The sequence below is a fragment of the Protomyctophum bolini genome (genome assembly GCF_963924005.1).
Source record: "Protomyctophum bolini genome assembly, chromosome: 1".
Classification (NCBI taxonomy): Eukaryota; Metazoa; Chordata; class Actinopteri; order Myctophiformes; family Myctophidae; genus Protomyctophum; species Protomyctophum bolini.
The window spans coordinates 46,391,673-46,407,473 of record NC_137862.1 but is presented as its reverse complement, the minus strand read 5'-3'; the positions used below and the strand labels follow the sequence as shown (position 1 = coordinate 46,407,473).

General features: G+C 43.1%; 2 protein-coding genes across 2 annotated transcripts in view; both read right to left on the bottom strand.

Moving 5' to 3' along the window:
• Window positions 1–1,084: 1,084 nt before the first annotated feature.
• LOC308320534 (EH domain-containing protein 2-like) lies at window positions 1,085–2,443 on the bottom strand (the record flags this gene model as incomplete). The annotated part of the gene is made up of 1 exon (XM_080771033.1): window positions 1,085–2,443. One exon carries the CDS (start codon window positions 2,441–2,443, stop codon window positions 1,085–1,087), a length of 1,359 nt encoding a protein of 452 aa, XP_080627159.1.
• A 3,311-nt stretch (window positions 2,444–5,754) lies between these two features.
• The window catches only part of furina (furin (paired basic amino acid cleaving enzyme) a), a 98,836-nt gene continuing 88,789 nt past the window's right edge, over window positions 5,755–15,801 (bottom strand). The window contains exons 15-16 of the mRNA XM_080767287.1: window positions 14,361–14,489; window positions 5,755–12,527 (exon numbers count right to left, since the gene is read on the bottom strand). Coding sequence (XP_080623413.1) covers window positions 11,923–12,527; window positions 14,361–14,489 — 734 coding nt within the window. The 3' untranslated portion in view covers window positions 5,755–11,922. The remainder of the gene's footprint in view (window positions 12,528–14,360; window positions 14,490–15,801) is intronic.

Genomic DNA, 15,801 nt, shown 5'->3' with positions numbered 1-15,801 from the left:
CGCCATTTCCAATTACATATAACATAATCTGTCAAGAACAGATTCCGAGCTGCAATCTGTCGGCAGGAGCATTCTGAACATTAAGGGATTGGGGGAATGACAACATAAACGCCACATCGGAAGAGGAGGGCGGATCAAATGGGCCAACATCCTGTTATCCACATTCTATCAGGCTGCGGGCTGCGCCCTCTATGGCTGCGCCCTTAGAATAATACTCGCCCAAGAGGCAAAGTAAAAAAAACAGCAGAGGGCGCTGTTCTGTCCCTTTATTGCCAATGGGTTCCCAGACTGCACAGTGCACATCGCAGAACATCAGATGACTCCTACAGCTACAGCATGGGATGAAGGTACGTGGACTAATATTGGGTGAAACCTGAAACTGTCCACCTCTGTACAGAGTACTATACAATAATACTGGTGTAAGTCTTAACCCTGCAACTTACACAAGCTGATTCAAGCAACGCAGTGCTACTGAACATAAACATAGAATGTCTGTGAAGTTACTATTATGCCTACAATAAATAGTTAGCATTTATTCCAATAATAATAATAATATTTAAGAGGAAAGTGGCTTAAGACCAAATTCCTGGAACAGCGTAAATAATTCTCTCAATAAAAACAATAATAAAACGTACAGCTCATGTAAAACAAAAAAATATATATTCATAATAACAGCCTACATAGTATCAGTGATAACTAGAAAGATGCAATCCTGCGGAATTGCGAGTGTGGTTGCCAATCTCGATTAGGAACATTGCTCAATTGGAAGAGCTGAGTTGGGTATGTCACCGCATACGGTCCAATCCGATGAGGGCACATGAAGTGCACAAATGCCTTTCCGAATCGCTGACCAATCGGAGGGGAGAATAGAGCGTTGTTGCACGATTTAAACGTTTTCAGCGATTTAAGCACTGGAGTGCAATAACAATATAGTGCTATGCTTGCCTATACTGTAGGCAACCACAGGGGTTACATCCAGGGTGGTGCTGTCTGACACCTAGGCAAAGGTACAAATTACAATGCATTTGGTCCTATATGGTAGAAAGGACACATTGGAATGCCTTTGTTGTGGTGTCTGGGCTCTCTACAAGCAGCCCATGTCTTGATCACAGACACTCTGGCGCAGGTAGTCTTCATACATTGCTTTCTTTTTGGCCTTGACCACGTCCTGCACGTAATCCAGTCTCTCTTGCAGCTCCCTCTTCTGTTTGCGCGACAGAGTGTGCGGAGTCCTGAAGGATTTGCTAGCGAGGAGGAGCAGGATGTAGGACAGGAACACCAGCACGCCACATCCGTAGAACTGCTGCTTCGCAGACAGGGAGTTGAACACGTGCACCACAGGAGTCATGTGGAGAGAGAGCTTGGCGTTGCTGTCACGTCCCAGCAGCGCTTCTAGCACGTCTCTGGAGAGGTTGCTCACGAGCAGCAGGACCATCCATGCCAGTGGCATGCTGAGCCCCAGCAGGCCCAGGAAGAAGCCTTTGAGGTGCAGCCGTTGATTCTCGACGCTGGCCTGCATGTCGTCGTCGAGGACGATCTCGATGGCCTCGGTGATGAGCTCGCAGTCCTTCTCCAGTGTGTTGAGCGTGTTCTGGAGAGCATGGTTGATGGTCTTCTCGACGGTGCGACACAGCTCCTCGATCTGGTTGACACAGCGGCTGGGCTTGCTCGGAGTAGGAATGTAGATAGTAGGCATGTCGAAGCCACACTTGTTGAGTCCCGGCCGCTTGCACAGCTCCTGAACGATCTGCATCATCACCCTCTGCCGGTCCGAGTCTCCGCCGGCCTCGTCGGCCTTGCTGAGGTAGAAGCGCAGCCGGTCCCCGTGCTTGTCGTTCAGGCGCTCCACGATGTTCAGCGTGCGCTTGCACAGAGCCTGGCCCATGGGGTCGAAGAACACCAGGATCAGGTCACACTGTTCCCCCAGCCACATGAGAACCTGGTCCACGTCGAAGGGATACTTCATGTCTCCGTCCACGAGGCCCGGCGTGTCCACGAATGTCACCAGGCTGAAGCGCTTCTGCCGCGACGTGCAGATCTCCGTGCTCAGGTACTCTGACACACCTTTGAATTCCTGCAGAGGCTTGAAATGTGGGTATAGATGAAAGGTGGCGTTTCCCGTGAGAGATTCTCTCTTGCGGCCACTAGTGACGAAGGTGAAGCCCTGGGTCTCTATAGCGACACCGGTGCGTTGGATGTGTTCTTCGACGTACCAGTTGATGAAGGTGCTCTTGCCAGCCGAGTGGTTTCCCATCACCATGACCGTGATCTTTTTCCTCGGTGGCTGCAGCGTTATACCAACAGACTGGGCTACTGTGATCAGCCCACTGTCTGCGTCGATGTACAGCTGGTGACAGTCACGTAAGATGCGCTCATCACAGGACACGGTGCCACATACCGACTCTGCGTTTGCAGCACTTCGGTTCTTAAGTTTTCCGAACATTGCAAAACGCTGGTTGTTCAGTCTGGTGAAGTTAATCTCGCTCATTTAAAACAGAGTGGCGTGTTGCTTGAATCACACAGGTCCATTTAAGAAAATATGTGCTACTGAATATATCTGACATGGATGTCAGAATAGCTGACGACATTGATGTCATCATAATACCTCCCCCATCTGACGACATTGATGTAGTCACAACGGTAACGGTATGCCCGTATATGGAGCGCAAATCAGCATTACACACGTGCATATCTGGGATTCTACCTAGTATGCCTTTAACTTTTTGAGGGGCGCTAGCCCCTACTATACAGGTTTAATGTTTGTTTTTCCTTAGACAAACATTAAAAACGCCATTGACAATGGACAGAGTTTAATGTTGGTTTTGCCACTAACACAAACATTAAATGCCATTAACAATGAACAGAGTTTAATGTTGGTTTTGTCACTAACACAAACATTAAATGCCATTAACAATGAACAGAGTTTTGTCTGTTTGTTTTGTCCTCAATGTCGTAAGATGATAAGAGCGCCCCTCACTTCACACGGGTGTGATTTTTAGAATGGAGATGCCTGATATCACAGTATATTCATTTAGATGACACCAGAATGGTCTTTCTTTGCACAGAATGGCCAGGTGCTCTAACGTTGTGTCGAAAACCAAACGCTGCTATCTACAATGGTTGGGTCATGTACTCCGAATGGCCCTGGATCGAATCTCAAAGGTTGCACTGTATGAGTGAGATGGACCCCAGTAGGGACAAGAAGTCAAGGTCGAGCCAAAACCACCTGGTGACGAAACGTGACAGCTCAGCTAAAGGAGATGAACCTTAAATGGGGCAAGCGAGGCACAACATGTCCCGTTGGAGGCAGATCATCAAATTAAGCCTTATGTCCCACTTGGGACGAAGCCAAGTAAGAATGGTCTTTTAAATAACCATTTAGGACGGGAAACCGTTTTGGGGTACTTGTTCATAATGGTTTCACGCAACTAGAGTTGCATGGCGAATCATCGGTGCGGTTTGTGCCTAAGAAGGCGTTTTTAGAATCGGCCTCAGTCCTAATAATGAGTTAAGGAAATGAAATCCTGGCTGCCATCTGAAGGTCTCATTAATAGTCAACAAGCATTAAGAAATGGTTAACTGAACATTCATTAGAGTAATACGTCTAATAAAGTTTTAGCCAATGTGTTTACATCCATGTCAATGGACTTCCTTCAGGCATTATACCGCTGATATTAATGAAGGCTCTGTTCCATTCTGGTCAAACAGAAACACACTCTGCTACACCAGGGATACTCAAATAGATTTACCTGTGGGCCACATTACAAAAATGGCAAGGGGCCAGGGGCCAGTAGATAAAATTACGACATTAATGATACTTGATAACTTCTCTCTTTCAATTGCTTTATTTTCGCAAAATGTATCAAAGTACAATGTGCATGCACACAATATGTAAATAAATAAATGTGTTAAATTTTCTTGCATAAACACAAAGAGCTGTTTCCATAACTGCACAAATTATTGCACATAACATGAGTAGCTGTTATAATAACATAACATGAGTAGCTCTTTGCCTGCCTGCCTGCCTGCCTGTCTGTCTGTCTGTCCATGAGTAGTTATTTGTCTGTCTGTCAATGAGTAGCTGTCTTACTGTCTGCCTGTCTATGAGTAGCTGTCTGCCTGCCTGTCTATGAGTAGCTGTCTGTCTGCCTGCCTGCCTGCCTGCCTGTCCAATTGTCCATGAGTAGCTGTCTGTCTGCCTGTCTGAGTAGCTGTCTGCCTGCCTGCCTAATTGTCCATGAGTAGCTGTCTGTCTGCCTGTCTATGAGTAGCTGTCTGCCTGCCTGCCTAATTGTCCATGATTAGCTGTCTGTCTGCCTGTCTATGAGTAGCTGTCTGCCTTCCTGCCTGTCCAATTGTCCATGAGTAGCTGTCTGTCTGTCTATGAGTAGCTGTCTGCCTGCCTGCCCAATTGTCTATGAGTAGCTGTCTGCCTTCCTGCCTGTCCAATTGTCCATGAGTAGCTGTCTGTCTGTCTATGAGTAGCTGTCTGCCTTCCTGCCTGTCCAATTGTCCATGAGTAGCTGTCTGCCTGCCTGTCCAATTCTCCATGAGTAGCTGTCTGTCTGCCTGTCTATGAGTAGCTGTCTGACTGCCTGCCTGTCCAATTCTCCATGAGTAGCTGTCTGTCTGTCTGCCTGTCTATGAGTAGCTGTCTGCCTGCCTGCCAGCCAGCAAGTTGGTTAACAGAAAATAAATTGTTATGGCTGAGTAAAATAAAATACAATAAACACAATTTGCCTGAAAATAGATTACCCAGCTATGACCTTTTTCATGAAAAAAAATGAGTAGTGATATGGCTGACTGAGTAAAATAAAACAATCTACCTGAAAATAGATAGCTATAAGTGAAGAACAATTTCCGCAATTTCCGCAATTACAATTTCCGCAATTTCCGCAATTTCCATTTCCGCAATTTCCGCAATTTCCATTTCCGCAATTTCCTCAATTTCCATTTCCGCAATTTCCGCAAATTCCATTTCCACCATTGCTGCAATTTCCGCAATTACCATTTCCGCAATTTCCGCAATTTCCGCCATTTCCGCAATTTCCATTTCCACCATTTCCGCAATTACAATTTCCGCAATTTCCATTTCCATTTCCAACTATTAATGGCAGCTGGGTTTCATCATTCAAATAAAATAGAATTCTGTCCGTTTAGCTATAAAATGTCAGGGAATAGGGATACAGAGTATATGTCTTTCATTTGCATTGCATCCCCCCCCCCCCCCAAGCTTTTATTTTCGTTCGAGTAATATACAACTCTAATAGTATTACTTATAATAATGTAATTAAAGATAACTTCATTCAGATTTATTTATTTTTATTTCATTTTCCAGATTTTTTTTTCTTCTTTTTTTTTTATTTTCATTGGTGGGCCAGTCATAATGGTCCCACGGGCCTGATGTGGCCCGCGGGCCTGAGGTTGAGTATCACTGTGCTACACCATTGGTCAATGTGGTCTCATTTGGTTCCATTTGTACACTCCCAGAGTTATGGGTAACAAGTGCCCACAGCCCTCCTATGATAAAGGCTCTATATAAATGCACCATTTACCATTTACCATTTATGAGACACAGACTGAGTAGGAAAAGATTGTGGTATTTTATCATGAACATTAGTGAGGAACAATATGAAGATACTGTAAGTTGAAAGTGGTCCTTTAAGCATGCGAGTGATCTTTTCGATGTCCACAAAGTTGATGTTCTATTATGAATCAGCACGGCATGGTAAGGATTGGAAGAAATTCACAGAATCAAATTTGCATAGATCTTTATTTTTTTTTAGTAGAATCTATAATTGACATCAATTAAATAAGGAGAAAATAAAAGCACAAAAACAAAATCTTTAAATTACAAGAAAATTACACTGCACCATTCATATAGTACAAAAATAGGCCTTATTTTAGAGCTATGTCCCAAGTAATACAGTTCATTTTGTTTTCTATTATTCATAGGTCACTGGTGCACTGTGTGCAGCCACAGGTCAGTGACCTCGTAAGAGGTGGGAAGTGGTCAACAGAGCTGCATGAGGCAGTTCCACTGAACCTGCACACCCAAGTGTTTCATTTATACTTTAGACGTGCGCCACACACACACACGCACGCACGCAAACACACGCACGCATACACACACACGCACACACACACTTCAGCCCTTAAGTTGTTTATGGTGATGGGATACAATACATTCTCTACCGCCTCCCTCCACAGCTGCTGAACATGCAGAATGCCACTGAAAATCTTTATACAGTAAAATCAGTGTTAATATCAAGGTGGTGTAAGTGATATATATATATATATATATTTTATACGTGTAGTTCGATATTCTGACAGCAATCTTCGATATTCTGACAGCAATCATTGCTATAGTGTTCAGTAACAGTAGCTCTTCTATAAATACATTCTCAGTTGCCAATACCAATTTTATCTAATCGGGAGAGAACTCGTACAGGATAAAGGACTAAAGTGAAATTGATCACACATTTATAACTGGAAAAACATTCAAATTGAAGCTGATAAATGATCTTTGTGGAGTTCTCTCTCACTGGATAACATTATTGTTGCAGAAGTAAAAATGTATTTTCCGTTTTCCAAGAGCACGGGGGTTGGGGAGACCCGTTACTGAATTAACACTCAATGATTACTATTGGAATATAGATATTTAACTTTTGGACAAAACCAGGTTTTGTTTTTGTCTTTTTATCACATCAACTTTAGCTTTAGTGTTACAGGAAGGTGGTGTCTATGGAACCAACCAACTAACTGTAGGGTTAGTGTTAAATGAACACTAATCATTTACTGTGTAGATATTTAAAGGCAAAAATTACAGGAAAAAAACTAATTAAATATAAGTTGATGGATGCCGATATCCAAATGCAAAATAGGCTCACAGGACAAATAGTAAAAGAAAAGAAAAAATGAAAGGGTGTTCAGTCTTTGGTTAAGCCAAAGATATTGCTGGGATTAAGCCAAACTTGAAACTAACCACCATAGTTGTAGCATAGATAGGAATGAATCAACGCAAAATAGGACATTTCTGATAATCAGAGGAGCTACATAGAACCTTTTCAATAACAATCTGGACATGAATTGGATGTTAAAGAACCATTTCAACCAAGGATACTTTCCAGCACAGTTTTTGCAGAGCGCAATTATTTTTTTAGACCAAAATAAGGTCAAGAGATGAAGCTTTAAACATATGACTTTCCAAATCAGGAAAACAAAAACAAAAAAATCACATAAACAGCAAACATTTAAGATAGGAAAGCATCTCTGAATTAGCTTTCTGGTGTAACATCCCCTGTTCATTAATAAAATAAAAAGTATTACAGTATATGGATAATGCAGTCTTCATGTCTGCATAGTACTGGAGCACTGGTGGTCAACGTGAGGTTGGGGTTCAAGGGGACCCCGAGCTAATTGATTGATACGATTGTACACAGTTAAATTGGGTGCGTAGCATTATACAATCCCACACCCAATATTCCTACCATAGGGCCCCATATACTGTACTAACCCCATCCCCAAACCCTAAACGCATGTGGAAGCCATGGGTGAGTCTTGACCGGCCACATACTGTATTTTACAGGGCAATGTACTGTATATCAAAGTGGGCATCCTTGAAATTAAGGTTGTGAGCCACTGCACAATACATTTTGTAAGGATTCACACATCATTTTTGAATAGGTTTCATAACAAATAAGTCTAAAAACCCAATTTAGAGGTTGTTTTTAAAAGTGTATTCCCCTGGCTGAAGCAGCTGACTCCCAGTGCATTTTAGAGTTACTGCCGCCATTGGCAAGCGGGTAAGGTTAATTAATTTTATGATACTTGCCATTTATTACCTTGCCTTTCTAGTTGTAAATCTTTGCATATTTTGTGCAAGGTGATGATATCACAACGTTAATCAAATTAGCTCAAACATATTTATGGTACAGTGTTACCTCCAATGAAAGCTTTTATCAAGAAATCTTTAAATCAAGCTTCATTTTCTTGTGATGCTTGTACAACTTCCAAGCAAACAATCCCTGCCAAAAGGGAAAACAAACTGTGATTGTCAGGGACATAAAATCTATGTATATGTTGCTGTCGGGCAGAAACCCCTATTCTCCATATTTCATATTTGTTTTTTCATAAATGAATGCCCCAATTCGTCATAGTAGCCTAATGTCATTTTTTCTACAAAAGTAGCAAAAATAGCCGACATACGATGTAGATATATCTTCCATTTTTGCGTTTTTGTGAAACTGAAAGTGGCTAATTAACAAGAATGACTTTTGTTACAGGGGCATACAGGGCTCCATTTTCATCACCACTAAACCCCTTATCCCTAAACGTCTTTGCCTTTTTTTTTTTTTTTACTATTTTGCAAAACATTTTTGAATAGTTAAAATGGCCAGTCTACATACAAGCTCACAACGTGTCAATGTAGATTGGCTAGATGAACTATTCAAAAAATCTTTTTCAAAATAGTAAAAACAAAAGGCAAAGAAGTTTAGGGAGCGACGAAAATGGAGCTCACAGTACAGTATGAGGTTTCCACCCAACAGCAACATCAACATTGAAACATTGTCAAGTCTTGCTAACAGAAGAGATCGTGTAATGCCTGAAAGCAATGCTCTTGATTCCAAGTTGACTCTAGAGCTCTGTCTCAACACTCCTATGAACATTCCTATGAATATTAAGCCTGACTAATACTATACTTGGTTGTAAGATGATGACACGCACTGAAAATATCGAGCCACTCTACAAGTTCACAGTGCATTCGCATCGAGCTTGTAGATCAGCTATTTCCAGCACACACAACACCGTTGTACAACTGCGTATAAACTTAAAACTCTATTCCTACCCTTCCTATTTTAAAGAACATACATTTAAAGCACTTGGGTTAACACCCATGATGATCAACCCTAGAGGCTAATTATGCAAGTGATAAATCAAATATAAAGTTTAGGGGTATTATCATTTATGCCGCAGGCTTCCAGACCTGGCTGGCTGGCACTGCTTGTTATTTCTAAAAGAAAAATCGTGAGATTTTACTTCCACTCTTCCCCATGAAACGTTTTTCATTTGTGACTAATATGAACATCGCTGAACGGTGAGAGGTAGATGTCATCACCATGACAACCTCTCTCAGCAAGCTCACCAGTTCTGGACTGAAAATAAAATAAAACAGATGGATCCTACATACACTGGATCAATTTATGAGATGCAGATTTTAGAGGAAAACTGCTTTAGAATTCTTTTCACTGAAGATAAAAAACAAAACATCTTTGCTATTAATAACATTAAAATTCTAGTTAATTGCTAAATATACCGAACATAATCTCAGGTTCAGACCAGAGTATATGACTGGATGATGGGTGTAGAGAAGCTGTGAGACAATTAAGAGTTAGTGTCAAAGTGTCCTTGAGCAAGACGCTGAACCCCAAATTGCTCCTGATGTGCAGGTTGGTGCCTTGCATGGTTTCCTCTGCCATCGGTGAATGCGTGTGTGTGTGTGTGAATGGGTGAATGTAATGCACAATCTATGTTAAGCGCCTTGGATAAAGGCGCTATATAAATGCTCCATTTACCCATTTAACCCATTTTGGGCGGGAACCCCTTTTGGTGTTAGCATCATGTTATGCTTTAGCTATTGAAAAATAGCAGATCTACAAGCTCATAGCGCGGCACCGAGTGGCGCGCTGCGAGCTTATAGGTCTGCTATTTTTGAAAAATCGAAGAACGACTGACATAGAAACATAGCTTTTTCAGAAAACTGTCAGGATGTAGAAGACATTTTTAGAATCTGATCTCAGGTCAGATTCTCAGGATAGTGTAACTCTGCCTCAATCTGTAAGTACAAAGCTGTGAGCTCAAGGAGAGAAGGAAAGCTACAGGCCAAAATGTTTTCACACGAGAGACAGTGGTCAAAAGACACTTCACATTTCCCACTTGAAAGTCAGCTATTTTTGGCGAGCAACGCAGTTGTGCGACTAAATATAAAATAGGGCACTTCACTTGGACAAGCTCTCTCTCACACATAATAATAAGCACATGGTCATAATGATGCGAGTTGTGAGACATAACGTGTACCATTCAGTCTGCTCTGTAGTACGGTACAAGAGAAACGACACAAATACAAGGTTGATCACAGGTCCCACATTATCTAACAGCTGCTTTGACAAGCCCTCATGTTCATTCAAAAGTAATGTATTGAGCTGATATCAGCAGTCAAGCAGAAACTATGCATCTCCTTATTTCATCTTTTTCTTTTCTTGTTTTTTCGTAAATTAATTAATGCCCTATTTATACTACAGTCGTACGGTATGAAATAGCCGATATCTGCTATAGACAATTTTCGTCTATAATTCCCAAACAGGGACGGCAGGTTGAAAGTGGTTAAGTCCGTCCGTGGGTTTTATTATTATATAACAAATAAAGGTATTAAGCGTTTGTGACTAAACTACATTGGATCCATTATAACACAGGCTCTTTTTTGCATTTCCTGAAAAGTAATAGTTTTGGACATATCATTTCCGCCCGACAGCGACAATATGTTTCACAAACTCTGCAGCTACTCTCAACCGTAGCTTGTTGAGTATATAGTACGACTTCACAGATGGGATGAAATCTTGTCAGGGGATTCTTTTATGTACTGTAGTTGCTAATAGTAAAAGTCAGTAGGCCTATGGAGTTTCTACTATACGAGTGCTCAGTGGTTGAGAGGGCAGGAGAATTCATAGTATCTATCACATTATAGCAACATTACCAGGAAAAGGTCAATGCAGCCGAAAATCTAAAACGGTGGGGGGGGGAATTGTAAGCTGCAAAACGTTGCGAGTTGTGAGACAGCATTGGTGATGACAATGGAAGGACAAAAGGGCTTCTTCACATCTAGAATGGCACCTATATGCAGATGCACGCAGCTAGGAAGAGACAAGAAACTAGAAAGAATTTGAAAAATCCCGAAATGAAAGAGACTGAATACCCAAACACCCAAGATGGACTCTTTTTGGTTCTCAAAAAGAAAAAAGAAAGAAGAAAAAAAAGGAAGACATTACATCCAGTTAAATGACGTATCCATGAACATCCACCCTGAGGAGGCACTTACTTTAGGGAAATCAGAGTGTGGGTTACATTTCTACATTTTGTCTTTTGTTTTATATAAATTGTTTTGCGGTCCTTTGGTAGGGATGTTGCATTATGCTTTTTCAAATACTGAATTTGTGCCAAAAAGGTTAATAACTTGACAGTTTAAAAGGTTTGCTTCAGCCAATTCTCAGGGGTTCACAGTGAAGCAATAATTTCCACAATAGGACTTTTAGTCCCAATTACTTGATATTATAATTTCATAGTTCTAGTTGTGACCGAACCAGCTGTAGCTGTTCTCTGTAACAAAACTAACTATAATGCTCATGAAATTTACCCCCAGTCACTCTCACTCGCATTCACGCACAGAAAAACTGTGTTCTGTTCCCCACCTCTAACAATCTCATCTGGCTATTGCAACGAGACCCATGGAAACAAATAAAGAGGGAGTAAGCAAACAATCCTCGCATGTTTATTGTGACACAGGGAACCCTGAAGTTGTGGGGGGGAAGTGGGCTCCATCACAGACAATCTCTGTCTGCTAGTGATCATGATCGAATCGTGGGAGATACAGGAGTTAATTTAATGGAAATGCACCCAACTGTGAACAGAGCAAGAGCTCAGGCCATTCCCAGCCTCTGTTTATAGGCCTTCCACAGACGTGTGGAAGACACGATCCGAAGGCAGGACCCGGATAAGAACCCAGTGAGAGACAATGAGAAGGAATGAGAGATGAAAGCAGGTAGACGACTGTGAAAGGTCAGTACCACAGCCCTTTTGTATCAAAGGGAAGGGATGAGGGATTGTTGAGAGCAAAGAGAGGAGTGGGAAGGGCCCTGGCCGGGGGCGTTAAAGAGCACTTTGCGTCTTGATAAAGGCAGTCCTCTCGTTGTGGACGTCAAACTCTTCATTATCGGAGTCCGTGTTTATCCCTTCTTCCCCCCACACTGTGGGGATCCCGCGGTATGACACCACCCTGTTGCCCCCGAGACCGAAGCCCGCCCTCAGGCCCCCCGCGCCGGCCTCCAGGGAGGGCAGCTTGGGGAGCGCGCCCGAGCGCAGCTGCAGCAGCAGGAAGACGCCGGCGAAGGTGGCGATGATGGCCATGCAGCTGAGCACGGCGATGGTGATGGGCAGCCGAGAGCTGGTCTGGAGCGTCGGTCCGCCTTTCCCCTGGGCCACCATGAAGCTGCCGGGAGACTCGCGGATCAGGTTGAGGTGCAGGCACGTGCCGGAGACCACGTCCAGGCGGGTGTGAGCGGGGCAGGACAGACACGCGTGGGGGCTGAGGCTGCTGCAGGTCAGGCAGGGCGGTCGGCAGGCCAGGCAGGTCAGGACGGAGGCTTCCACGTTGTTCCCCAGCGTGTAGTTGAGGGGCTGGGACCCCACGGAGTAGCCCGGGGGACAGGCCTTCACACAGCCCTGCCTGAAGAGGTAGTAGCCAGCGTTGCACTCTGGAACAGAGAGAGGACAATCTGAAATGATCTACAAGATCTCAATGAGTCACAACGCGACACATTGTGAGCTTGTAGATCGGCTATTTTCAAATGGCCGAAATGTATAGGGGTGAAGTGGTTAAATGTATGTTTTCTAATCAAAATCGACAAAGTAACTAGTAGTTTTCAAATAGTTGTAGTGGAGTAAAAGTACACATTTTGGCTCTGAGATGTAGTGGAGTAGAAGTAAAAGTACTGGAAATTGGAAATACTCAAGTAAAGTACAAATACCTCAAAATTGTACTTAAGTACAATACTTCCGTAAAAATAGTTTGGTTACCTAATACATGTTTTGGGGACAATCCTTATCCCACATTCATTCTACGTGGTCTCAAAACGCATTGGAATACACCATTTCAAACATGAACACTTTTACATTTCACCAGTGCTGCTTCGTGCATAGAAATGCAATGACAAAAGGCTTTGTAAATTGTGTGCTGAGTACAGCATATTTAAGTCAACAGCCCCATTTCCATTTCCACCAGGTCCAGATGCAGACCATTACCTACAAAGGCAATTAAACTGTGGGCACTGACAGAGTGTGGCGAGACGCGGGGGGAGGGAACAGAATCCAATTTAGAGCAGGGCTTTAACTGTTGACTCACAGACCCGTGCGTTTGTTTCAAGCACTAAAGCAGTTGCTCAAATTATTATGCTAATCACTTGACTTTAGATCAGATTATGATATACCGACCTGTTTAGAAAAGCGTGCTGTGGTTCAGACTCAATCTGCAGTTGTGTTATTTATTATTTTGATTAGTTTTTTTTCTAACCAAATCTAATCTAATGTAGCCTTTCAATCTGTGTTTGGTTGAGCCCTATGCCATGGAAGAACCGTCAAGAGCCTGCAGGGGGCAGTCTTTCACCATTTCAGCCGACTAACTATCATTGCTTTTACTTGAATATGTTGCCATTGGGCAGTGACCTCATAGTTCATACCTCCATATTTCAGTTTATTTAAATAAAGTAATGCCCTACTTTGTCATACTACTACTGAGGGGTCGATCCCCCCCCCCCCTCCCCATCTGCGCACCTGATCTACAAGCTCACAATCGCAATGTGGTTGTCTGTGGGTCTTTAAATAACCAATGAAAAGTATGAAGGAGAAACAATAACTAGATTGGATACATTAGAACTCGATTTCACACAGAGGCACTGCTCCGTGGCATGTCAGGCCTGCCCATCTGGATTGGGCAGTAGACATAATCTAGATATCATTCATTTTAAATGTTGACTGCAGAGTCAGAAGGAACCGATAAAAAGGGCTATCATCATTCTGCTATTTTGTTATTGGCAAAATAGCCTCTCATGACATGGAAGTTTACAGCATTCATATTCAGGTACCTCACAGGAAGTTTGCAAACCGAAAATGTCATACATTTGAAATAGGAAAACTTGATGCAAAAATAACCGAAACGGTGTGATGAAGCAGACTATGATCAATGTCACACCCTGTTCCAACTTGTACAGTCAACATGTCTGTACCACGCCCCCAGTAAGGCTATCCAACGTTGAAGCTGCCACTACCTACTGGCGAAATGTAGAATTGCAGCACTTTCATGGAGGTGGACGGACGTTCATGACGTCACGTTCGTAAGCCCGGACCTCAAATTTGAGGTCCGGGACTTCCGGCAGTATTCCGGGTGTTTCAAAACACCACTGAGCAACTTATATTGACATGAATAGCAGGGGGGGTCTCTATCCTTTTATTACTCTATGGTACCCCCCAATCAGCTCCCACAGACGCTGTAAACACTAGTATACAACGGACAAAAGTGACACTGTTCTTACCGATGCAGATCTGCTGCAGGTCAAAGGTCTTACAGCTGCCATTGCCAGGCTGAGATAGCTCCTCATCAGGGGAACTGGACGTTGCAGAGCCCGTTCCATACAGGACCAGAGTGAACTGGGTTAGAGTGCCTGAGAGACAGGAGAGACAGCAAGAGGAAAATGTGTTAAATTGTCCCGAAAGTAACAGGCCATGGCATTCTCCGGGGTGTATTCTTGTTTTATATTCTTAAGTTTTCTTGGACAAAGTTGGCCAAAAAGTACAGTATATCTTGAAATGAGCAGCAATCTGAAGGCAGACATCTGCTCCAGTAAGAATCCATTGTAAGTTAAGAGCACAACTCCTGAAGCCTGATTCATGCTTTGCGACAAAGTGGCAAGCAGCATGTCGCTCACCAGAAATAACGTTTCAACTCAAAAAGCAAAAATGGCATATTTTTAACTGAAGCATAAATCATACTTCAAGAGTAACACATTGTGGGGGAGGGTTACGAGCGGTTCTGCCTTAGTGAATCATCCTCACTGCGGGGAGGGAGGGCTGACGGACATGTAGTGTTCTGGGATTCTCTTGCTGCAGAGAACAGTGCCTGATGTCTGTGATCTGCACCACTAAGGTCGTTTCAAGGCCAGAGTGCATCATCGATGTGCAAGGCTGCAAGCAAGGCTCACTCTGTCCCAGTGTTGTTTTTGGCAGCACATTTCTGTTTTATTTTTAGTGGTAGTCTCTTGAATAGTTTTCATTTAGTTTTAGTCTCATTTTAGTCACCCGGAATGTTTTACTGTTAGTCTAGTTTTAGTTGACCAAATGTATTTTGGCAGGCCTTGATGCCGTCGTAATGACTGTTTTTTTCACTTGCTGAAAATAGCCGATCTACAAGCCTACAACGCGTCGTGCTGGGACGCGTTGTAGACTTGTAGATCGTATATTTTCAGCATGCAACTCATTTTTTTAAATGCTTTATCCCACAATTTTTGTAACCCATTTTTTCACCCAGTGTCAATTATCTAACGTAATCCTGGGCGCTATACACTTCCTCTGCCAACCTGGGGGAGCAGCGGACTGACCTCATGCTTCCTTCTATGCATGAGGAGTCCAAGCTGCTTCTTTTCACCCGACAGGGGAGAGTTTCCCCGGCCGGACGTAGCGAGTGGAAGGTACACGCTATTCTGACCAGTTCCTTTCCCCTACATCAGCTCATAGCTCTACTATGAGCTTGTAGATCTGCTATTTTTCAATAGCTAAAGCATAACATAAATGCTTTAAACACCAAAAGGGGTTCCCGTCCAGAATGGGCTAAGCTGACTTACCGTAGTCGCTGGCCCCCACCACATTCTCTAGGCTGATTTACCATAGTCGCTGGCCCCCACCACATTCTCTAGGCTGATTTACCATAGTCGCTGGCCCCCACCACACTCTCTAAGCTGATTTACCATAGTCGCTGGC